Source organism: Myxine glutinosa, chromosome 5, assembly GCF_964187855.1.
Source record: "Myxine glutinosa chromosome 5, kmMyxGlut1.1, whole genome shotgun sequence".
Classification (NCBI taxonomy): domain Eukaryota; kingdom Metazoa; phylum Chordata; class Myxini; order Myxiniformes; family Myxinidae; genus Myxine; species Myxine glutinosa.
In genome coordinates, this window is record NC_136265.1 from 189,330,819 (window position 1) to 189,355,632 (window position 24,814).

The 24,814-nt window shown below is 46.5% G+C and overlaps 1 protein-coding gene across 1 annotated transcript in view; it reads left to right on the top strand.

Annotated features, from left to right (window-relative positions):
- LOC144892173 (uncharacterized) overlaps window positions 1-24,814 on the top strand; it is a 59,842-nt gene that overhangs the window by 6,359 nt on the left and 28,669 nt on the right. Inside the window, exon 2 of the mRNA XM_078777435.1 lies at window positions 23,472-24,213. Within this exon, the coding sequence (XP_078633561.1) occupies window positions 23,472-24,213 (742 nt within the window). The remainder of the gene's footprint in view (window positions 1-23,471; window positions 24,214-24,814) is intronic.

Here is a 24,814-nt window from a genome sequence, read left to right on the forward strand (position 1 = left end):
CTCGCAATAGTTCAGTTATTTCTTCGTAAATGTAAGCGTCGTCCTTTTCCTGTGTTAGTTTTGCGTTGAGTAGGCCAGTGAAAATTAGGTGCCCTTATTATGCTTCGATGCTTTTGGTTTTGGCGCAAAATACCATGAGGCAGGCCTGAACAAGTCGACCGAGGCCGAAGGAAGGCGGGGCAGGAGGAGTGGGAGTGACCGGTAAGAACGAGCCGCCAATCAGGGCTCGAGGGGAGTGGCTCACCACTGGTGCAAGAGGCGGGGTTTGGAACATTTGATGCGGGCTAGGGCGGGCCGATATAACCCTGTGCCCAGAGCCCCCCACGTCAGACCACAGAGGAGACACGCTGAGTTATGAGTTGAGAGTCAGAGCAGTTCGGGTGAGAAGAGTTACGAATCAGAGTTGTGAGAAGATGCGCGTGAGATTGCGTTGTGTCGAGTCATGTCGGAGGAACTGAATAACTCTGTGTATACGAACTTTGCCCTGCTCCCCGTACTCCGCACAGTATTAATCGCGCTGTAAAGACGACCCGCACCGGGCCACAGACGCACGTATTTTCCTTCTGCCTGCCTTTGGGGATATACGCGCCGCGAGGATTTTCCCACCTGCCTGCCTTCGCCGGGACACGTGCTGTGACCGCCAGGGGGCCACACCAGGTGAGCTGTTCCCAGAGCGACCGAAGCAGGTGCGCTTTGCGAATGAACTCCTCTTCCTCCATCTCCCTGTTTGTGTATGTGGGCCCATTGTCTGGGCTTTATGCAGTCACGTGAAAAAGTAAGTACACCCCATGTAAAGTTTTGACTTTTTCAACATATTTCAACATACAGATATGTAGTCCATTGTATAATTTAAATAAACATAAATGCAAATTTCGCATGTGGAAAAAGTAAGTACACCCTTGGATCTAATAGGTGGTATTGCCCCCTTTTGCAGAAACAACCTCAAGTAGGCATTTCGTATAACTGTGTACCAGTCTCTGACATCGAATGGGAGAAATTTTTGCCCACTCCTCCATGCAGAATTTTTTCAGCTGTGCGATGTTTGAGGGGTTTCTTACATGCACAGCTCGTTTCAAATCCTCCCACAACATCTCGATGGGATTTAGACCCGGGCTTTGACTTGGCCATTCCAGAACCCTCCATTTCTTTCTTTTCAGCCATTCCTTGATGGATTTACTGGTATGTTTAGGGTCATTGTCATGTTGCAAGGTCCACCTTCAGTTGAGCTTCAACTTTCTGACAGATGGCCTCACATTATACTCAAGCACCCTCTGGTACAATGAAGAATTCATAGTGCATTCTACGATGGTGAGCTGCCCAGGCCCTGATGCAGCAAAGCAGCCCCAAACCATAATATTTCCACCACCATGCTTTACAGTTGGTATCAGGTTCTTGTGGTCAAATGCTGTCTTTGGTTTTCGCCAAACGTGTCTTCTGGTACTGTGGCCAAATAGCTCTACCTTTGACTCATCTGTCCAGAGCACATTGTTCCAGAAGTGCTGGTCCTTGCCCAGGTGTTCATTGGCAAACCTTAGTCTTTCCCTGATGTTCTTTCTGGACAGCAAAGGTTTCCTCCAGGCACACCTCCCATGGAGATCAAATTTGTGCAGCCTCTTTCTAATGGTAGACTCGTGCACTTTGACATCAACAGTGGCAAGAGCTACCTGTAGGTCCCGTGATGACATTCTGGGGTTCTTCGAGACTTCTTTCAGCATCTTGCGGTCTGCTCTCAGGCTGAACTTGCTGGGGCGGCCTGGCTGGAACAAGTTGGCAGTTGTTTGGAATCTTCTCCACTTGTGGATGATCGTCTGGACAGTCGAATGATTTATTTCAAATTGTTTGGAGATCTTTTTAAATCACTTCCCAGACTCGTAGGCATCTATAACCTTCTTTCTGAAGGCCTCAGAGCGCTCTTTTGATCTAGGCATGGTGACGCTGCACACTTCAACAACAAAGAGCAAACCAAACTAAATGTCTGAGGTTTAAATAAGACAGATCCATCCAAGATCCTCTCTAACGATGTTCTAATCATTTGCACCTGAGCTGGTGCACCTGATTCTAATTTTAGGTATTTGAAGTAGTGACAAATGTAGGGGTGTACTTTCTTTTTCCACATGTGAAATTTTCATTTATGTTTATTTAAATTATACAATGGACTACAAAAGGTAAATGTTTCATGATATTTGTTATATTATATCACCTTTATCTATAAATATTGCTGAAATGAAGATCAAATAGCTGTATGTTGAAATATGTTGAAAAGGTCAAAACTTTACATGGGGTGTCCTTACTTTTTCACGTGACTGTAAGTAAGACTGATTAAGACTGCCCTGTGTCTCTTCTTCTTCCAAATCATTGTAAATAGTATATAAATCTGTTCTTCCTTTTGATTCGACCATCTTGTGTTTTCCATCATTGGCTTAGCATGGTACGAATTAGATCGCTCTGATCGGGTTCTATAAGAAAGGTAACAGCACGGGTCACGTGATACGCCATCTGCTCGGGCATACGCAATCACGCGTGGTTCGTGTGAGACTCAATCCCCGCTTCCACTGCGGCGTGGGTACTCAAGGTACGTGCGAAATTGTCCCGAGACCCTTTTCCACATCTGCCCGGAAGTGGCGACTCAGTCTCGCGGTTTCGAAGACCCAGAGAGAAAAAGGGGCTTAATCTCCCCTTTGCAATGGGAACGGGCTTTGAAGATCCGCAACAATATTATTCCATCGTGTTTGGAAAAACTGGAAAATTGGAAAAACAATACAGCCATTTTACTCCAGGGGGTCCCAGGATTACCCACAAAAAATATCGTTGCGATCGGTTCAGCCGTTTTTGCGGTACCTGGGAACAGACGGACAGATGGACATTTGGTGAATTATAGCAAGATTATCAAAATCCTGGACAACCACAAAAGCCAAATAATCCCCAAATATAAAAACAAATAATCACTGAGAGTAAATAATTTAATGTCATTACCGGATGGACTTCAGATATAATTTGTAGTTTAATTTTGAAGTTACCAAACTAACAATCCTTGATCTGCAGAACAACCAGCTCCAGTCTGTTCCTGATTCCATGTGAAACTTCGACAACAAACTCATTTGAAACTAGAACGGCACGCAGTAGAGAGCATACCTACGCCAGGTGAACAGTTTACGTTTTGTATCCCAGAGTAGCCCAGAAAATCACAATACAGAATCGCATTGAATCAAAATCAATCACAAGCATCACCATAGCAATGAACAACACAATACCCCGGACTAGTGTTTCACACCCCGATCTACTCTTTCAAAGGTTCGGCCGAATAGTCATGGATTTTATATGAACACCAGGCTTACAGTGGTTGGAGGAAGTCATAAGAAATGTTTCAATGTTTGAAGAGCTCTTAATCAAAGTTTTAATGATATATGATCTGGGGGGCATGCACCACCTCCCCCCTCCCCACCACCCCCGCCCACCCCCATCATATATCATCACCCTGTTGTCATCGTTTCAGTTCCCCCCAATTATCAAGTGTGATAACTCGCCCCAACCAGATGTATGACGTAATATATGAACGTTCCCTAAAGGGTGTTGAAAGAAACATAACTGGCAAAGCCAAATGGAATTACATTCTACCTTTCAGAAGTGTAATTGTGGGTATAAAACACACCCAATATGTAGGATAAATATGTGAGGGAAATACATACATATGGAGAGACAAACGCTGTAAACACAGAAACCAAACATCGACAACATAAAACATCGTTTGTTTAATCACCAATTTGCCAGTCCGAAAAACCTCTTTGCGAGTATCAAGAACAAGAAAAAGCACTAAAGTGTGGTTAGGAATTTTGTGGTAGTAATATATAGATTCAGGTAGATCTGTATCGGTAGATGCTCCGATGATTGGGGGTAGGAGGAACCTTTTCGAATTTCGATGTACGTAAGTCAGGAACCTGTTCAGCCCGGATGTTGGATTAAGCTTGTATATTTGTGGTTGTACGAGGATGGCCTTGTGCTAATTATCATAGGGATTATGCTAATTTCCCTGTTCGTGAGACCTTGTAATTTATCCATTGTCCCTTATGGCACTACACCAATAAACACTCTGCAGGCCTTATAGCACCACCCATACTAATTAAATTCTCCCCCACAATAATACTCAGCGGATGTGCAGCCAGGAAGCGCCCACGCATTGTGCCAACATGGCGATAAAACATTGTTCATAGACAACTCTTGTATGGTGCTGTTCTCTATTGCGTTCTCATCTTGTGTAATACTGCGCATTGTTATTTGCATATTCTGTATCTATTATCTTATTCTAATATCTACCATCGCTTTCTTTGTCTTGCAGATTGATTGTTCATCGTTGTTGCTAATAAACCTGCATTCAATTGATACATTCTTGTTTATGAACAATCAACTCATCTGAAGATGCCTGCTGCAGTCTGCCCCTTCCCGAGCTGTGTCTACGTTACTCACAGCACTGACAATGCCGTTGCTGCTATCCAGCTCTCCATCCACGCCATGACCCACACGTCCATTGCACCAGCCAAACCGGACAAAGTCAGCCGTCCTCGTATCCAAACCGGCGGTACCAGCGAAGATTGGCAATATTTCACCAGAAGATGGGATGGTTACAAGGCAGCGACCCAGATAATCGGCAATGATGTTCGCGTTCAACTCCTTGAATGTTGTGATGATAACCTACGACGTGACCTCCACCGCAGCAACCCACGCATTGAAATCAAGGACGAGGCAGCTATACTACAAGCCATTCGGTCCCTTGCTGTCCGAGAGGAGAATACCATGGTGTCCCGCGTAAACCTCCACAACATGCGACAGGACCGAGAAGAACCAATTCGTACCTACGCAGCCCGTCTGGCTGGTCAAGCTGAGATCTGCAAGTTTTCTGTTGTATGCTCATGCAATCCCCCTACTGATGTCAACTACACCAAGGACATGGTTCGCGATGTCCTATGTCGGGGACTCGCCGATCAAGATATACAACAGGACATTCTCGGCGATCAAAATCAGAACATGAGCTTGGAGGAAGTTCTCATTTTCGTCGAGGCCAAGGAAGCAGGGAAACGTTCCCAGAATGCCTTGCTCGATAGTGAAGGCGCTCATGGCGCAAGCCAATACAAAAACTGGAAGAACAAAAGAGCCCTGATCACTACCGACAAGCAGGCGGCCATTTGTAGTTATTGCGGCAAAACTGGTCATGGCAAACAGCCGAACATCGACCAAAGGCGTCAATTCTGCAATGCCTACGGGAAAACATGCAGTAAATGCGCCACTCGCGGCCATTTTGCACATGTCTGCCGGGGAGGCACGAAAAAGGCGGACAACAAACCTACGGACAAATCAATGGATGCTCATGATGTGGATGAAAGCAGCCAGGTCCACGATCTCCTCTGCTCTGTCACGGAACGAGAAACGGCCATTTGGAAGCCGCAAATTAAAAGGGCCATGGCCACCTTGTCAACTCCACTACACCTCGACCACCATATATTTGACCACCTCTCTGGCTGGACCAAGAAGAAGTCTCAACCACAGCCGTACATAAAACTCATAGCACGGATCGATAAGGAATCTTATGACCATTTCGGCCAGCCACTGTCATCCCGACCAAAATCGGCCAGGCTCCAGGCCATGGCCGACACTGGCTGTCAAAGCTGCCTCACAGGACTTAATATTTTCCACAAACTCGGGCTGCGTAATGAAGACCTGTTACCTGTCAACCTGAAGATGAATGCTGTTAACAGTGGAAGGGTCCGGATTATCGGCGCCATGCTCCTACACCTGTCTGGTCGCACAGCCAATGGCGACATTATTGAAACCCGACAAATCTGCTACATCTCACCTGACACACGGAACATGTATCTCAGTCGTGAAGCATGCGTCGATCTAGGCCTCGTGTCTAGTAGCTTCCCAACCATTGGCGAATCCAACACAGTTGGTGCTGCAGTGGCAGCAGTTATCGATGCAAATTGTAACTGCCCGGTAAGATCGCTTCCCCCTACACTGCCTACATCTATCCCATTTCCGGCCACTGACGAGAACCGAGAGAGGCTGGAGAAATGGCTACTGGAGTACTACAAAAGCAGCACATTCAATGTCTGCGAACACCAGCCACTACCCCACATGGAAGGTCCGCCTCTCACACTGATGGTTGACCCCGAGGCAACACCAAAAGCGGTGCACACCCCAGTGCCTGTCCCCTTACACTGGCAGGCAGAAGTCAAGGCTGGTATCGATCGCGACATCAGGTTAGGGGTTCTGGAACCGGTGCCAATTGGTGAACCAGTGACATGGTGCAGCAGAATGGTCGTCTGTCCAAAGAAGGATGGGACCCCACGGAGGACAGTTGATCTGCAACCACTGAATGCGCACTGCACACGTGAGACCCACCACACCCAGTCACCCTTCCATCAAGCAATGGCGGTGCCACATAACACCAAAAAGACGGTAACAGACGCCTGGAATGGCTATCACAGCGTTCCAATCAGAGAATGTGACCGCCATCTGACAACGTTCATCACACCATGGGGCCGATACCGTTACTGCACCACTCCCCAAGGTTACATCGCTTCAGGTGATGGATACTCCAGACGATTTGACGAAATCGTATCGGACTTCAAAAACAAGTCCAAATGTATTGATGATACCATCATGTGGAGCGACACATTGGAAGAGAGCTTTTTTCAGACATGCAACTGGCTCGACCTGTGCGGCCGTAATGGGATTACGCAAAATCCGACGAAATTCCATTTTGGTCAGGACACGGTCGAATTCGCTGGATTCGAGATCACCATGGACAGTGTACGACCATGCCAAAGGTATCTCCAAGCGATACAGGACTTCCCCACACCAAAAACAATTACTGACATTTGCTCCTGGTTTGGGCTAGTCAATCAGGTAACATACTGCTTCAGCATGACCGAGAGGATGCGACCTTTTCGGGACCTCCTAAAACCATGCACCCCCTTCTACTGGGATGCAACACTACAATCCCTATTCGAAGAATCAAAACGACTCATCATATCTGAAGTCGCAAATGGGGTCCGGATCTTTGACAAGGAACGGACAACATGTCTCGCAACTGACTGGTCGAAGGATGGGATTGGCTTCTGGCTCCTCCAAAAACACTGCAGATGCCCTGGTGAAACCCCACAGTGCTGCCCCGATGGCTGGAAAATCACCCTTGCTGGAGGCCGCTTCACCCATGCAGCGGAGTCGCGCTATGCTCCGATAGAGGGTGAAGCTCTAGCAGTGGCGGACAGCCTGGAAAAAGTAAAGTATTTTGTGTTGGGATGCAAGAACCTGATTATTGCCGTCGATCACAAGCCCTTAATCAAGCTTCTTGGTGACAGACGATTAGAGGACATCCATAACACGCGGCTTGCCAACTTGAAAGAAAGGACCCTAGCATATCGTTTCCGAATTATCCACATCCCGGGAAAACGACACTGCGTACCAGATGCGATTTCACGACATCCGTCGGGTGCCAGACCATCGGAACGACTGCCACTGGTGGATGACATTTCCTCCATTATGGATGTGGCCACATCGACTACACTAAGACAGCACACCTTGACTGGGCTGTGGACCACAGATGACGACTCTGGCATGGAAATGGCTATTTCTATGGCAGCCATCAAGACACTCGATTCTGTGCGGTCCGTCACTTGGGACGATGTTCGGGACGAAACAGCAAGTGACACTCAGATGCTGCAGTTACTCAATTCTATTGAGCAGGGTCTACCTGCCAGTCGGGACGATTTCCCTGTGTCCATTTTGGAATACTTTCCCTTCCGTGAACACCTCTACACTATTGATGGCATAGTGGTCTACAAGGGGAGGATTATCATCCCACCGAAGCTACGGAAGCTTGTCCTTGAGAATCTTCATGCTGCTCACCAAGGAGTCACGGCTATGACCACCCGGGCCAGCAGCTCGATCTTTTGGCCTGGAATCACTCCCCAGATTCATGAGATGCGCAATCGCTGCTCACACTGCAATCGGATGGCCCCATCGCACCCAAGTGCTCCACCTACAGCCTCAGCTGAACCTGCCTACCCTTTCCAGTACGTTTGTTCAGATTACTTTCATCACAAGGGTCGGAGTTATTTGGTCACCGTTGATCGTTACTCTAATTGGCCAATCATTCAGCTAACTACTGGCGGGGCACAAGGCCTAGTGAAATGTCTGCGGTCGAACTTCGCCACTTATGGTATCCCCGACGAATTGGCATCTGACTGTGGGCCAGAATTCACGGCACATGACACCCAAGACTTCTTGCGTCGGTGGGGCGTTAACCATCGGTTGTCATCCACTGCCTTCCCACACAGCAACTGTCGTGCCGAGATCGCAGTCAAAACATCGAAAAGAATGATCACCGATAACACTGGTTCCAATGGTGAACTAGACACTGATCGGTTCCAACGTGCAATACTCCAGTACCGGAATGCACCGGATCAGGACACTAGGTTGTCTCCAGCCATGATCATCTTCAAGAGGCCAGTCAAGGACTTCATACCCATCATCCCAGGCAGATACTTGCCATCGGACACCTGGCGGGAAACACGCAACAATCGTGAGGAAGCTTTGCGCATTCGGCATGCCAGGGAGATCGAAAGACTCTCTGAACACACGACAAAACTACCTCCACTGGCCGTCGGGGACCATGTCCGGATCCAGAACCAGACCGGCCTGGAACCACGAAAATGGGACCGGACCGGAACCGTGATTGAGGTAAAACAATTCGATCAATACGTTGTCAAGGTGGATGGCTCCGGAAGAATCACTCTCCGGAATCGTAAGTTCCTGCGACGTTTTACGCCTTTCAGCATGACAACTCCCACTACGACTGGCAAAAGTGGCATGCTGCCAACCGTTATGCCAAGTGTTATGCCAATCGTACCGAAATACTTAATGTCTGGTACCCAACCCGTCACCGCTCCAAGAGTCTGTCTCAATCCTGTTACCACTCCCCAGAAGGGTGAACCCCAACATGTCATTGCGCCGGGCTTACCATCACAGACACTCCGCTCCACCACCGCGATGACACCACCTGCGAGAGTCGCTAACCAACCACATGTGCAGACCACCGCCACACCTCCACGGTCACTGCCTATTTCTGCCCCCTTGACGGTTCGGGTGATGATGGACCAGCTGGAGGGGACTCCGGCGTCGGACAGGGCGATAGTGAACCACCCACCGGAGACTCCCACAATGGACCAGGAAATTACGAACTGCCCTCAGAGGACTCCGACGATTGATCGGGTGGTGACGGGCCGCCCGAAGCGAATTATCAAACCACCAGCCCGATTCAATTCAGAAGAATATCAATTATAAACTCATGTGATCCTTTTTCTCGGTCTCCAGTTTCGTTCTATTCTGTGTCACAATTGAACGTTTTTGGGAAAGGGAGATAGACAACTCTTGTATGGTGCTGTTCTCTATTGCGTTCTCATCTTGTGTAATACTGCGCATTGTTATTTGCATATTCTGTATCTATTATCTTATTCTAATATCTACCATCGCTTTCTTTGTCTTGCAGATTGATTGTTCATCGTTGTTGCTAATAAACCTGCATTCAATTGATACATTCTTGTTTAGTTCAGGCCAGCTGAGGCCATGCCCACCTCGTGACGGATTGGTTGAGGGGTTTGATTGGGAGATCACACCAATGGTACGGAGGGCCAATCGGCATGCAGCTGAAGCCCAGAGGCAAGAAGGAACCAGCTGATTCACCAAGGGGAGATTATATAAAGGGAGGGCGTTCAACATTTTCTCTCTCTCTGCTCTCTTGCGTTGGACATTCTCTTGCTTTCTGACCATCGCTGGCCCTCCGATCTTGCCCTCCGCTGGTTCCCTTCTGCTTCTCCCTCGTGCTCTTGTGCTTGGACCGACCGTGTCGAAGACGCCACCGGGAGACATGCAGAGGCAATGGGAAGAGCCGCAGCCTGGGAACTGCGGTTCTCCAAGCGGACGATGCATACAAGGGTGGCTTGCCGCTGGAGCGTGACGAGGTTGGGGCGAGCGAGATGTCCGGTGAGGCCTTGCAGCACGCGAACGAGGCGGACTGAGGCCCACTTCCCGCCAACGACCGGGCGGTTTCTGCCAAAGCTCCGGACGAACCCCGATGAGACCGAGTGGTTGAGCTAAGCCCACACACACGACGCTTTTTTTTCATTTAACTTCTCGCATCGTGTGTGTTATCAGTCTGGTGTGAGGGATCCCAATTTAGGAGTTTAGTTCATTGCATTTCCTTTGTATTCCCGACATTCCGTTGTAAATAAATCCGTACATTATTTTCCCTATATATTCTAAATCCGTTTGAGTCACTTTGCAGGATTGAAGACTGCTCGGCGGATCACGTCAGGTTAAAGCTTCCAGCTTCTTCTTCGTGTTTCTTCTGCCCGCGTGTGGATATAAAATCCGCTCTTGAACTGAACGCTTCGAAGTAACGCTCGATTGCTATTCGTGATTTCCCGTTCTTCACTGAGGGGAATCACAGGACAGTATGGTTTGTTCACACAACCGTTTGAATGGAAACATTTAATATTCTATGACAGTAGAAAATTTTTAGGACACGAAATGAGCAAAAAAAATATATATACAGTGCATTAGTGATAGTGGGGCGGCTTAGCCCAAATATTCAAAAGAATTGTGCATTTTGTGATACAAGCACCAAATTTGGCACAAATGTACATTAATATGTTGCGACCATTTTCAGATATTGGGCCACTTGAAATTCTCTCTTTATGTCCGCCATATTGGATTTCAAAATGGCCGCCACTTGGTGATGTGGTGATGTTTGGTGGACTCCACATAGAGATGGCGGCACTGAGGACACTGGGGGACTGGCTGAAAGGGAGTGGTTGGGTGCAAGCACTTGTGCAAGCCGAGATTGCGACAGCAGGGACAGCAGACTCATTCCTGCGAGCATCCCATGTCTTGCGCACAAGAAGAGCACATCAAGTGACTGCAGCAGCACTGTACATCCTGCAACACCGTGCCTACAACCACTACTGTCTGGGAGAAACCAGGGATGCAGAGGACCTTCCGGAGTTTGAAGACTGGTGTTGCCAGAGAGGAGAAGACATCCCCCAGTTTCACTACTGGGCAACCGTGCTGGAACTAGAACTGTTGGTTCTAGTGTATGTGCGTTCTCTCAGGCAGGGATCGTTAATGATGTACCTCGATGCTCTGACAGAGCTGGTCCCCTGGTTCCATGCACTGGATCACACCCACTATGCTAGGTGGATACCAGTGCACCTGAAGGACATGGCCGAACTCACCATCAAACACCCAGATGTAGCCAGGAAATTCAGGGAAAGCCACTTCACCGTTCAGAAAACACAGAGGGTGTTCTCTTCAATCCCGATTGACCAGGCACATGAGCAGAATAATGCCTGCATCAAAGGAGACGGTGGAGCAGTTGGGCTCACTGACAACCCTAGTGCCCTACGTCGCTGGATGGTTGCGGGACCAGAAGTTGCCAGGGTGATCGAAGAATTCCAGGATGGGAACCAACACTGGAGACGGCAAACAGCAGACACACGTCATCATGATCAGACGCCAAGTGTACAGGCCTCATTTGTGAAAGATGTTCGCTCTCTCGTCGGTGTCATAGAGGAGATGGGCAACCCATTCGAGGAGGAGAGTCAGGATGTAGTCAAACTGGACACAAAGGAGATCGCAGATCCTGCTGCTGTGGAGACCGTGATGAATGCCAAGAGGATTGGCCAAGAGCAGTTCGAGGCTTTCACCAGAGAGTGTCTGTTGGACAGAACAAAGGCAGTGGACGCACCCATTCCTCGTAACAAGCTGAAGGTGTTCAGCACTTCCACTCCAAGAAGCCAGAGCAAAGGTCAGCAACAGCTCGCCTCCATCAAGAATGACCGTGAACTCTTCGCACGCCTGTACATTGGCTGCCAGACGAGGGATGGAAACCTTGAGGAGTTCTTTTGTCACGAGAATCAGGCATGTCCTCCTGCATTGTCTGATGGTGGAAGCCTCTGCACTGGTACCAAGAGTGATCTCCTCACATGCTTGGAAGAAGTCTCCGACGCAAAGACAGAGACTCCTGTCACGACCTGTATTGTGCTTGATGGAGCAGCCATCGTCCAGATGCTGAAGCCGGCTGCATCAAATACCTTTGAAGAGTATGCACAACAGATCTTCATCCCATATATGTCCACGAAGCTGCAAACAGTGTCACGCCTGGATCTGGTCTGGGATACTTACCTTGCTGATTCACTGAAAGGTAGTACACGTGCAAAGCGGGGACAAGGTGTGCGGAGACGTGTGGTGGCTGCCGCAGCCATACCAGGAAACTGGCAGAACTTCCTACGAGTGGACAGCAACAAGACCGAGCTGTTCAGGTTCCTCTCAGCAGCTCTCATGGAATGGTTTGACCAGGAGGACAAGCAACTCGTCATTACTGATGGAGAGGCAGTGCTCAGCAAGCCACTACTGCCAGATCTGACCTCACTCGCCCCATGTAACCATGAAGAGGCTGACAGTCGGATGTTGCTGCATGCATCTCACGCAGTCCAGCATGGACACCATGCAATACTCATCCGGACTGTAGACACCGATGTTGTGGTGCTGGCAGTGTCCCTGGCACAGGAGTTGCAACCAGAAGACAAACTGTGGCTGGCATTCGGAACAGGCCAGAGTTTCCGATACCTAGCAGCACACGAAATAGCAGCTGGATTGGGACGAGAGAAGGCTCGTGCACTGCCAATGTTCCACGCTCTAACTGGATGCGACACCGTGTCTAGTTTTCATAGACATGGCAAGAACACTGCGTGGGCAGTCTGGACGGTACTGCCAGAACTCACTGAGGCGCTGCTGCTGCTGTCCTCTGCACCTCGTGACATACCAGACGATGCAATGCGCATCATCGAGAGGTTCGTGATCCTGTTGTATGATCGAACCAGCAAATGCACAGACATTGACAAGGCCAGGAGGAAACTCTTCACAAGGAAGAACAATGTGCAGCTCATCCCTCCAACGAAGGCAGCTCTGGAGGAACATGTCAAGAGGGCAGTGTATCAAGGTGGACATGTGTGGGGTCAGATACTGCTGCCAGCACCAGAGCTCCCTCCACCAACCAACTGGGGTTGGTCAAGGACTGGAGAAGGACAGTACACACCTTACTGGACCAGGCTAACTGAGGCAGCTCACAGCTGCATTGAGCTGGTTTCTTGCAAGTGCAAGAAAGGGTGTGTGAGGCGCTGCAAGTGCAAAAAGGCTGCCCTTCAGTGCACAGCCCTCTGTGTGTGTGTGAAGGGGACTGCACATGACGATGAGTCAACAACATACATGTACTTGTGGCAATGCTGAACTTGTTAACATGACACTGTTTATGTACACGTATCTTCAGTACCGGTATATACCTAGCCTCAGATACCAGTACACCTAGCCTCAAATACTAGACCATGTAGCATGTCAGTATTATACCTAAGACATTTACAGAACTAAGACATTCTTTTCAAAGTATTGTGTTGAATCCAATATTTGCCTAGATAATTTCCAAATAAAATTATATAACAGACTGTGATAGATAATATTAAGTTGAAATTGGTACCATTGGATTCCTTGCCCCCAAAAACATACATTTAGATACCAGAATCAAGTCAATAGCTGCATTACGTCCAGAGATAATAGCAAATGTAGATTTCAAGTGGCGGCCATTTTGAAATCCAATATGGCGGACATAAAGAGAGAATTTCAAGTGGCCCAATATCTGAAAATGTTCGCAACATATTAATGTACATTTGTGCCAAATTTGGTGCTTGTATCACAAAATGCACAACAGGTTTGCTATGCTGCTACACTATGATATTTGCGAAGCAATAGAAAAATTTATAAAACAACACAGAATTGATTCACAAACAACAACAACCACATACACGATCACAATCGAGAGTTATAAAAGATATTATTTTATTTTAGACTTATTTTCATGTGTTTCACTTCATGTGTTTCAGGTGTTTGTTTGTGTTTCACAATGAATGAAAAACATAAAGGTGGAGTATGCAGATTATGATACATGACAGGTTCAACGATATGTTCGGCCTGAACAGCATAGGAATCAAAATGGCGGTGTGTGGAGTCAGCCGTCGTACCGCCGTTATGACATCACATCACCCCTGTCATGTGACCAGATCCTCAGCTCTGATTGGTGTACGTTTGAGGATACACACATACATACATACATACATACATACATACATACAGACAGGCAAACACTGTTCTGGATGACTTTGCCCTATGGGCTATGCCGTAAAAAGGGGAGGGGTATCTTATCTCGGCCTAGCCATGGGGGTCCCTGGAATATTTTATTGGACACATGGGTGCCGTGGAGGCACAAAGGTTGACAAACCCTGATTAAGAGGCTTCAAATGGTAATTCTGAAGTGTTGTAAAGGTAATTCTAAAGGATTATAAAAGATAATTCTAAAGGATAATTCTAAAAGGGTAATTCCAAAGGGTAATTTCAAAGGGTAATTCCAAAGGATTATAAAGCGTAATTGTAAAGGATTATAAAGGGTAATTCTAAAGGGTAATTCAAAAGTGTAATTCCAAAGAGTTATTCTGAAGGGTAATTCCAAAGGATTATAAAGCGTAATTGTAAAGGGTTATAAAGGGTAATTCTAAAGGGTAATTCAAAAGTGTAATTCCAAAGAGTTATTCTGAAGGGTAATTCTAAAGAATAATTCTAAAGTGTAATTCTAATGGGTTCTAAAGGGTAATTATAATGGGTAATTTTTATGGGTTATGAAGGGTATTTCTAATTGGTAATTCGCAAGGGTAATTCAGAAGGATAATTGTAAAGGGTTGTGTTTATGGGTTATAAAGGGTATTTCTAATGGGTTATAAAGGGTAATTATAAAGGGTAACTATAACTGCCACTTTATAACTGCTGGCAGTGATCACCGATTTCCTCCGCCTTCCCGCTTTCATACAACCCTTTTTTGACACAACCCCGCTTTGACACAATCCCGCTTTGACACAACCCCGCTTTCACACAACCCCGCTTTCACACAACCCCGCTTTCACACAACCCCGCTTTCACACAACCCCGCTTTCACACAACCCCGCTTTCATACAACCCCACTTTCATCATCATTAAAGCAACACTGAAGAGTCACATGGCAGGAGAAGATGTAATGTCGAGCTTCTTATACTTCACATAATAACAACTGCAACTTTCCAGACCATGAACCAATCATACTGAAATTTTAAATGCTTGTTCCACTTGACGATATCTACATTCCATTTAAACTTTTACTTTGATAATCTGGTGGTTCAAGATTAAAAAAAAAAAAAATCTCCCTTCAATTTTTATTAGCCTGGTGTTGGTTTAATGGTTAGGGTGCCGGCTTGGGATCCTAGGATCTTTGATTTGAATCCCATTCGATCGCTGAATTAACGCCAGGGGGATTGACTCAGCCTGTCATCCTTCCGAGGTCGGCAAATTGAGTACCAGTTCACTGGTAATTCCCTGTGTGTCACAAGAGGCGACTAACAGGGTTGGCAGCAGGAAGGGCATCCGGCCATAAAAACATTGCTTCAAAAAGGGGACCAAGGTGCCCGAAAAAGGCCAATCCCTGCTCTGCGGGGAAAAATGGTCCCTAAAGGTGGTTCGAAAGGTAGTCCCTTCAATTTTTATGGCTGCCAAACCGAACAACCTATCATGTTGAAATTTTACACACTTATTTCACTTGACCCCTTCTTCATTACTTTCAGGTTTCACATCTATTAATAACACGGTTCAATAGATACAAGGTTTTTTAAATTGCCGTTGAATTATTTATCGCTGCTAAAGCATGTGATCTGTCGAAAATTCCAAAAGGGCATTTTAGCACGAAAACATGTGGAACATACTTGTGAAGTTTGCACTCGAAATGATCAAAAATGAGGGAGGATGTAGGTTTTAACCCTTTGGGTATGGATGACATCCAGTGCCGCAACCCATGAAAAAGTTTTTTGTACGGTGACGTTACGACACGTCATCGACTATACCGATAAATAGATCGTCAGTACGTGGTTGCATTCCCGTACAAAAATGCCAAACTAATCCCGTACCGGGGGTATTTTTATCCAAAAAAATCCCGTACTCAAAGGGTTAAAGGTTTATGCTTCAAAAAATTATACTTCACAAACCATGTCACCTAGGCCTCGATCTGTTCAGTCGTTTCATAGAAAATGGGTTTTTCGTGTTTTTTCAGGCTTCTCCCTTAAAACAATATGGCGGACGAACCATGTCACCCATGATGTCATTATTATTTTTCTTCTCCATCAATTTATGGTGCTCAAATGGTGCTCAAAAAATTTCATCCTGATCGGATTAAGTTTTTTACTTGTCGAATTATGAAGTTTTTTCCAACATGGCGCCTGTACCACGTGACCTATGATATCATAATTACAAGTAAAATATTCTGCAGACAGAGGCGCAAATTATGATAAAAATTTCATGTTAATCGGTGCAACTATTGCAGAGAAAATGATTTTTAAAGGAAATAAATCTGCAAAATGGCAGTGGCACAGTCAGTTAGATGGCCTGAGAAGTGTTGTGTTTCTTCTTCTTCAAAAAATAACGACTTCTGGCTTCCAGACCGTACAACCAATCATGTTGAAATTTTAAACAATATTCCCCTTGATAACAGAACAGCTACATTACATTAAAGGTTCAGGCCAATCAATGCAGCGGTTTAAGACAAAGATTTTTTTAAATTTCCGTTTAATCATATAATGCGGCCAAACCGCACGACGTGACGCAAATTCCAAAAGACTATTTGAGCTTACCAAAATGGGGAACATTCACTACATGCCCAAAAGTATGCGGACACTCCTAATCAGTGGATTCGGACATTCGGTATTTCAGCCACACCCATTGCTGACAGGGTATATATAATCAAGCACACAGCCATGGAATCTCCATAGACAAACATTGGCAGTAGAATGGGCTGTACAGAAGAGGTCAGTGACTTTCAACACAGCACCGTCATAGCATGCCACCTTTCCAACAAGTCAGTTCGTCAAATTTCTGTCCTGCTAGAGCTGCCTCGGTCACCTGTAAGTGTGGTTATTCTGAAGTGGAAACGTCTATGACCAACAACTGCTGAGCTGCGACGTGGTAGGCCACACAAGCTCACAGAACGGGACCGCCGAGTGCTGAAGCGTGTGGTGCGTAAAATTTGTCTGTCCTCAGTTGCAACACTCACTACCAGGTTCCAAACTGCCTCTGGAAGCAACATCGGCACAACAACTGTTCATCGGGAGCTTCATGAAATGGGTTTCCATGGCCGAGCAGCCCCACACAAGCGTAAGATCACCATGCGCAATGCCAAGCGTCAGCTGGAGTGTTGTAAAGCTCGCCGCCATTCGACTGGAGCAGCGTAAACGCGTTCTCTGGAGTGATGAATCATGCTTCACCATCTGGCAGTCCAACGGACGAATCTGGGTTTGGCGGATGCCAGGAGAACGCTACCTGCCCAAATGCATAGTGCCAACTGTAAAGTTTGGTGGAGGAGGAATAATGGTCTGGGGTTGTTTTTTATGGTTCCGGCTCGGCCCCTTAGTTCCAGTGAAGCAAAATCTTAATGCGACAGCATACAATGATATTCGAGACGATTGTGTGCTTCCAACTTTGTGGGAACAGTTTGGAGAAGTCCCTTTCCTGTTTCAGCATGACAATGCCCCCGTGCACAAAGTGAAGTCAATACAGAAATGGTTTGTCGAGATCATTTGTCGATGGAAGATCTTGACTGGACTGGACATAGCCCTGACCGCAACCCCGTCGAACACCTTTGGGATGAATTGGAACGCCGACTACCAGCCAGGCATAATCGCCCAACATCAGTGCCCGACCTCACTAATGCTCTTGTGGCTGAATGGAAGCAAATTCCCGCAGCAATGTTCCAACATCAAGTGGAAAGCCTTCCCAGAAGAGTGGAGGCTGTCGTAGCAGCAATGTGGCGACCAACTCCATACTCATGCCCATGATTTTGGGATGAGATGTGTGATGTTTGGGTGTCCACATACACTTGGTCATGTTGTGTATGTTTCAAGTTTCCACTTGATATCTTCAAAATTGAGGGAGAAGTTTATGCTTTAAAACGTCATAATTCCGAAACCTTTTGACCGACGACGTCATGATCGCTAAAATGTTTGTTCGTTGTGGGTATGTGATAATGCTTGCAAAGTTTGGGCTAAATCTGAAAGGGCTTTTCGTATTTTTCACGAAAACAATATGGCGGCCGAACCATGAGACATATGACGTCAAAAAACTTTGGATTATTTTTTTTTTTTCACTTCGGTCATGTAAAAAATAAAATAATATTCGTGGCATTAAGGGTTCTATTTGTCGAATTCTAACCTCATAATGTCAGCAGCTTCAATATCCTAAATAAACATTTTTTCCGTCCCATTTCAGAGTTCTTGATAATGAGCCATGAATCAATTTTTCCATTCAGCCGTTTGAGATATAGCGGGGCTTCTCCGTTTTCGGAGAAGTTGAAGGTTTTTTTCTCAAGATGGCCCCATACCACGTGACGTATGATGTCATAATTAACAGTATAACATTCTACATGTATAGCCAATCACTTGGTGAAAAATGTCATGTCAATCGGACCAACGGTTGCTGAGAACATTCATTTTAAAGTTTTTGGACGTGAAAAACAGGGGTGGAAGAATAAGAAGAAAAACTATAACAGAAACAATAGGTTTTCCTCCACACTGTATGGAGAGGAAACCTAATTTGAAAGGGTAATTAATTCTAAAGGGTAATTCTAAAGGGTGATCCTAAAAGGGTTCTGTCTTCTACCGACTCCTCTCCGGCCTTGCTCCCCCAGCTCTCTCTGTGCTCTGTCCCCCAAATATTCCTACAGGTCACACAAGATCTGCCAGCCACCCTCTGATGGTTAAACTGCCAAAATCTCGGCTCTCTGCTCACCTTCACTCCTTCATTCCTCTTTTCTCCCGCCTCTGGAACAAACTCCCACACTCCCTTCAATTCCACTCCTCCCTCCAGGTCTTCAAAACAGCTGTTCACCACCATCTCTTATCTTCCCCCATCCAAAACCTTGATCTTTTCTACCCCCACTAATTCACCCCAGATCCACCTTGTTTGAAATTCCAACTTCTTTCCTGGAAGTCTTGGCAGTGTACATATGTTTTATACCTCTCCCACCGCCCCCCCCCCCCTTCCCATGCCTTCCCCCCAAAGCCCTCTCCCTCCCACAGTTCTCTCGATGTCTCCATGTCTCTCGGTCCCTGCTCTCAAATGTTGTGTTTGTGTCCTTCCCCCTCTCTCCCCATCTTGTCTACCGCTCCCGATGTTATTTGTTTTGTGTGTCTGTTTGTCTTTCTGTGTGATTAATGTTCGCTCTTTCACGAGCCTCGATCTTGTATACACAAAAAAAAAAAAAAGAAAAAAAAAAAAGGATAATGCTGAAGGGTTTCTAGTTTTATAGTCTGAGGACAGTTATAGAATTTAGTGAAGGACACATGTAGAATTTAATGAAGGACATATGCAGAATTTAGTAAAGGACACATGTAGAATCTAGTAAAGGACACATGTATAATTTAGTAAAGTACACGTGTAGAATTTAGTAAAGGACACGTGTAGAATTTAGTAAAGTACACGTGTAGAATTTAGTAAAGGACACGTGTAGAATTTAGTAAAGGACACGTGTAGAATTTAGTAAAGGACACGTGTAGAATTTGGTAAAGGACACATGTAAAATCCAGTAAAGGACACATGTATAATTTAGTAAAGGACACTTGCAGAATTTAGTGAAGGACACTTGCAGAATTTAGTGAAGGACACGTGTAGAATTTAATGAAGGACATATGTAGAATTTAGTAAAGGACACATGTAGAATCTAGTAAAGGACACGTGTATAATTTAGTAAAGGACACGTGTAGAATTTAGTAAAGGACACGTGTAGAATTTCGTAAAGGACACGTGTAGAATTTAGTAAAGGACACATGTATAATTTAGTAAAGGACACTTGCAGAATTTAGTGAAGGACACATGTAGAATTTAGTAAAGGACACATGTAGAATCTAGTAAAGGACACATGTATAATTTAGTACAGGACACGTAGAGAATTTAGTAAAGGACACATGTATAATTTAGTAAAGGACACGTGTAGAATTTAGTAAAGGACACGTGTAGAATTTAGTAAAGGACACGTGTCGAATGTAGTAAAGGACACGTGTCGAATGTAGTAAAGGACACGTGTAGAATTTAGTAAAGGACACGTGTAGAATTTGGTAAAGGACACGTGGAGAATTTAGTAAAGGACACGTGGAGAATTTAGTAAAGGACACGTGTAGAATTTAGTAAAGGACACGTGTAGAATTTGGTAAAGGACACGTGGAGAATTTAGTAAAGGACACGTGGAGAATTTAGTGAAGGACACATGTAGAATTTAGTAAAGGACACGTGTATAATTTAGTAAAGGACACATGGAGAATTTAGTAAAGGACACGTGGAGAATTTAGTAAAGGACACGTGGAGAATTTAGTAAAGAACACGTGTAGAATTTGGTAAAGGACACATGTATAATTTAGTGAACGACACATGTACATGTATAATTTAGTAAAGGACACGTGGAGAATTTAGTAAAGCACACATGTATAATTTAGTAAAGGACACATGTAGAATCCAGTAAAGGACACATGTATAATTTAGTGAACGACACATGTACATGTATAATTTAGTAAAGGACACGTGGAGAATTTAGTAAAGGACACATGTATAATTTAGTAAAGGACACGTTGAAGGAACTGCGCTCCAACGCGAGTCGAAAGAATTGACGCGACCAAAGACGGAATTCGTCCGAGTTGCTTTATTGAAACAAAACAGCTCAGGTATTCTGACAAGCCCGTTTTTCGGGCAACAATATATATACACATTTATGTCGGGAAGTTTGCCCGGCAAAAGCTATACCGGGCATGCCCGGGTGTCAAGGGCGAGCCTTGGAAAGGCGAGTCTGGACCTGCCCGGGCGTGTTTGGCTGCGGCCTGGCAAGTCGAGGCTGGGCGTGCCCGGGCGCTCTGGGCGAGCACTGGAAAGGCGATGGCGGGCATGCCCGGACGCTCTGGGCGAGTCCTGAAAAGGCGATAGCGGGCATGCCCGGGCGCTCTGGGCGAGCACTGGAAAGGCGATGGCGGGCATGCCCGGACGCTCTGGGCGAGCACTGGAAAGGGGATGGCGGGCATGCCCGGGCGCTCTGGGCGAGCACTGGAAAGGCGATGGCGGGCGTGCCCGGGCGCTCTGGGCGAGCACTGGAAAGGCGATGGCGGGCATGCCCGGACGCTCTGGGCGAGCCCTGAAAAGGCGATAGCGGGCATGCCCGGACGCTCTGGGCGAGCACTTGAAAGGCGATAGCGGGCATGCCCGGACGCTCTGGGCGAGCCCTGAAAAGGCGATAGCGGGCATGCCCGGACGCTCTGGGCGAGCCCTGGAAAGGCGATAGCGGGCATGCCCGGACGCTCTGGGCGAGCCCTGGAAAGGCGATAGCGGGCATGCCCGGACGCTCTGGGCGAGCCCTGGAAAGGCGAGAGCGGGCATGCCCGGGAAAGACGAGACCGGGCGTGCCCGGGAGGTTCGGGCGTGCCCGGGAACAGTGAGTCCGGGCATGCCCGGGAGAGGCGCGTCTGGCCGTGTTCTGGCCGGTGCAAGGCGATTATGTACATCCAGCGGTAACCGCTACAACGTGTAGAATTTAGTAAAGGACATGTGTAGAATTTGGTAAAGGACACTTGTTCTTAAAATGGTGCAGTTATAACTGTAGTTTTACTCTCAAATATTTATTGGCAGTTTAAGTGAACTTTACAATAACTAAGGGTATGAAGGAGTGGCAAAACGTCACCAGATCTGCATCTATCTATCTATAATTCCAGTAATCTCTGTGTGTGTGTGTGTGTCTGTCTGTCTGTCTGTCTGTATGTATGTATGTATGTATGTATGCGACCGCTGTTTCTCGACAACTACCGGTCCGATATACTTGAAACTTGCCAGGTATATTGCTGGGGACCCGAGGATGTGCCTTTTCAAGGTTTGAAATTAATCGGACAAGTGGTTCCCAAGGTATGGTCACCGTACTCGCAAGCCGTTCGCTTTGGCTTTGCGAATGGACCAAACCATTTCATGTAAATAGAGGGGGGGGGGGGGGATTGGCCTATACACAGCCTCTCTGGATGTTAACTTTGCCAAAAACAAGAAAATAAAAACAACCGTTAGTTTAATTGGTCTATTATAGTTCTATTAAAGATGATAGGTTAATAATTTAATATTGAGAATTTGTGCTTCCCAAGTTATGGTCTCTCACATTCGCCTATATTTTCTTGCTCCGTAATGTATGTATGCGACCGCTGTTTCTCGACAACTACCGGTCCGATATACTTGAAACTTGCCAGGTATATTGCTGGGGACCCGAGGATGTGCCTTTTCAAGGTTTGAAATTAATCGGACAAGTGGTTCCCAAGGTATGGTCACCGTACTCGCAAGCCGTTCGCTTTGGCTTTGCGAATGGACCAAACCATTTCATGTAAATAGAGGGGGGGGGGGGGGATTGGCCTATACACAGCCTCTCTGGATGTTAACTTTGCCAAAAACAAGAAAATAAAAACAACCGTTAGTTTAATTGGTCTATTATAGTTCTATTAAAGATGATAGGTTAATAATTTAATATTGAGAATTTGTGCTTCCCAAGTTATGGTCTCTCACATTCGCCTATATTTTCTTGCTCCGTAATGTATGTATGCGACCGCTGTTTCTCGACAACTACTGGTCCGATATACTTGAAACTTGCCAGGTATATTGCTGGGGACCCGAGGATGTGCCTTTTCAATGTTTGAAATTAATCGGACAAGTGGTTCCCAAGGTATGGTCACCGTACTCGCAAGCCGTTCGCTTTGGCTTTGCGAATGGACCAAACCATTTCATGTAAATAGAGGGGGGGGGGGGGGATTGGCCTATACACAGCCTCTCTGGATGTTAACTTTGCCAAAAACAAGAAAATAAAAACAACCGTTAGTTTAATTGGTCTATTATAGTTCTATTAAAGATGATAGGTTAATAATTTAATATTGAGAATTTGTGCTTCCCAAGTTATGGTCTCTCACATTCGCCTATATTTTCTTGCTCCGTATTCTGTGGTCGTTTCTGACACGTGGTGTCAAAAATTTTTTGTTGTTGTTGTTGTTGTTGGTCTCTTCTCTTTTCTTTGTTTTCCCTTGCGAAAAGATAAAATACGTTTGCGATAATTGAATAATTGGCCATTACAACTAAATTGTTTTCCCTTGCGAAAAGATAAAATACGTTTGCGATTGGCCATTAAAACTAAATTGCGAATAATCGTAACTGCGATAAGCAAACTTCCGGATGAGTTCTTAACTTCCGGACTTACGGAAAGTGACGAATTTCTGTGTTCCTATCATTTATCTTGCGCATAGATAAACACAATGCCCCAATCCAGTCGTCGTTTACGAGAGCGAAGGAACGAAGCTGCGCGTCTTGCACGCGCAATGGAATCTGACGTATCACGATCTGCTCGCTTGACACGCAACGCTACGCGCGTGACAAGACGTCGTGCTACTGAGTCAGATGAAGAACGATCTGCTCGCTTGACACACAACGCTACGCGCGTGACAAGACGTCGTGCTACTGAGTCAGATGAAGAACGATCTGCTCGCTTGACACGCAACGCTACGCGCGTGACAAGACGTCGTGCTACTGAGTCAGATGAAGAACGATCTGCTCGCTTGACACGCGACGCTACGCGTGTGACAATACGTCGTGCTGCTGAGTCGGATGAAGATCGAGCTGCACGCTTGGCACGCGACGCTACGCGTGTGACAAGACGTCGTGCAGCTGAAACGGATGAAGATCGAGCTGCACGCTTGGCATGCGACGCTACGCGTGTGACAAGACGTCGTGCAGCTGAAACGGATGAAGATCGAGCTGCACGCTTGGCACGTGACGCTACGCGTGTGACAAGACGTCGTGCAGCTGAAACGGATGAAGATCGAGCTGCACGCTTGGCAGACACCACTGAACGCGAGGCAAGGCGTCGTGCAGCTGAAACAGATGAAGATCGAGCTGCACGCTTGGCAGACACCACTGAACGCGAGGCAAGGCGTCGTGCAGCTGAAACAGATGAAGATCGAGCTGCACGCTTGGCAGACAACACTGAAGGTGAGGCAAGGCGTCGTGCAGAAGAAATCCCTCACCAGCGAGAAAACCGGCAAGTGAGGGATGCCCTGCGCCATCAGGACGTGCACCGTGCGAGACTAGAGCAGGCTCACCGTGAGAATCGCAACCTTGCTCGATACGATAACAACGATTTTTTCCGAGAGGAACTTCACGTTGAGTACAGGCACGCGCTGAGCAGGACCTCATTATTTCAATGCCCTAAATGCTCACATTGTGATGCTTTTGTGTGGAATGAGGAGAGGAGAGGATTTTGCTGCAACTACGGTAAGGTCGACCTTAAGCATGATCCTACGAATCCAAAACCCGGCTCAATTCCATCACAGCCTCCAGATGCTATTAAAAACCTTTTCCTTAACCAGCACTTTGTGAAGCATGCGAAACAGTACAACAACGCGCTGGCAATGGCAAGTATCGGTGTCCGAGAGATAGGTATGCCTGGCTTTAATCCTGGAGTGCGCATACAAGGCAAGGTTTACCATTACATTGGTGCTCCTCTTGCCGATCTGGGTTGTACCCCATGCTTTGCCCAGATCTACTTTCACGATCCAGTCCATGAGCTGGATTATCGTCGTGCCCACACCTC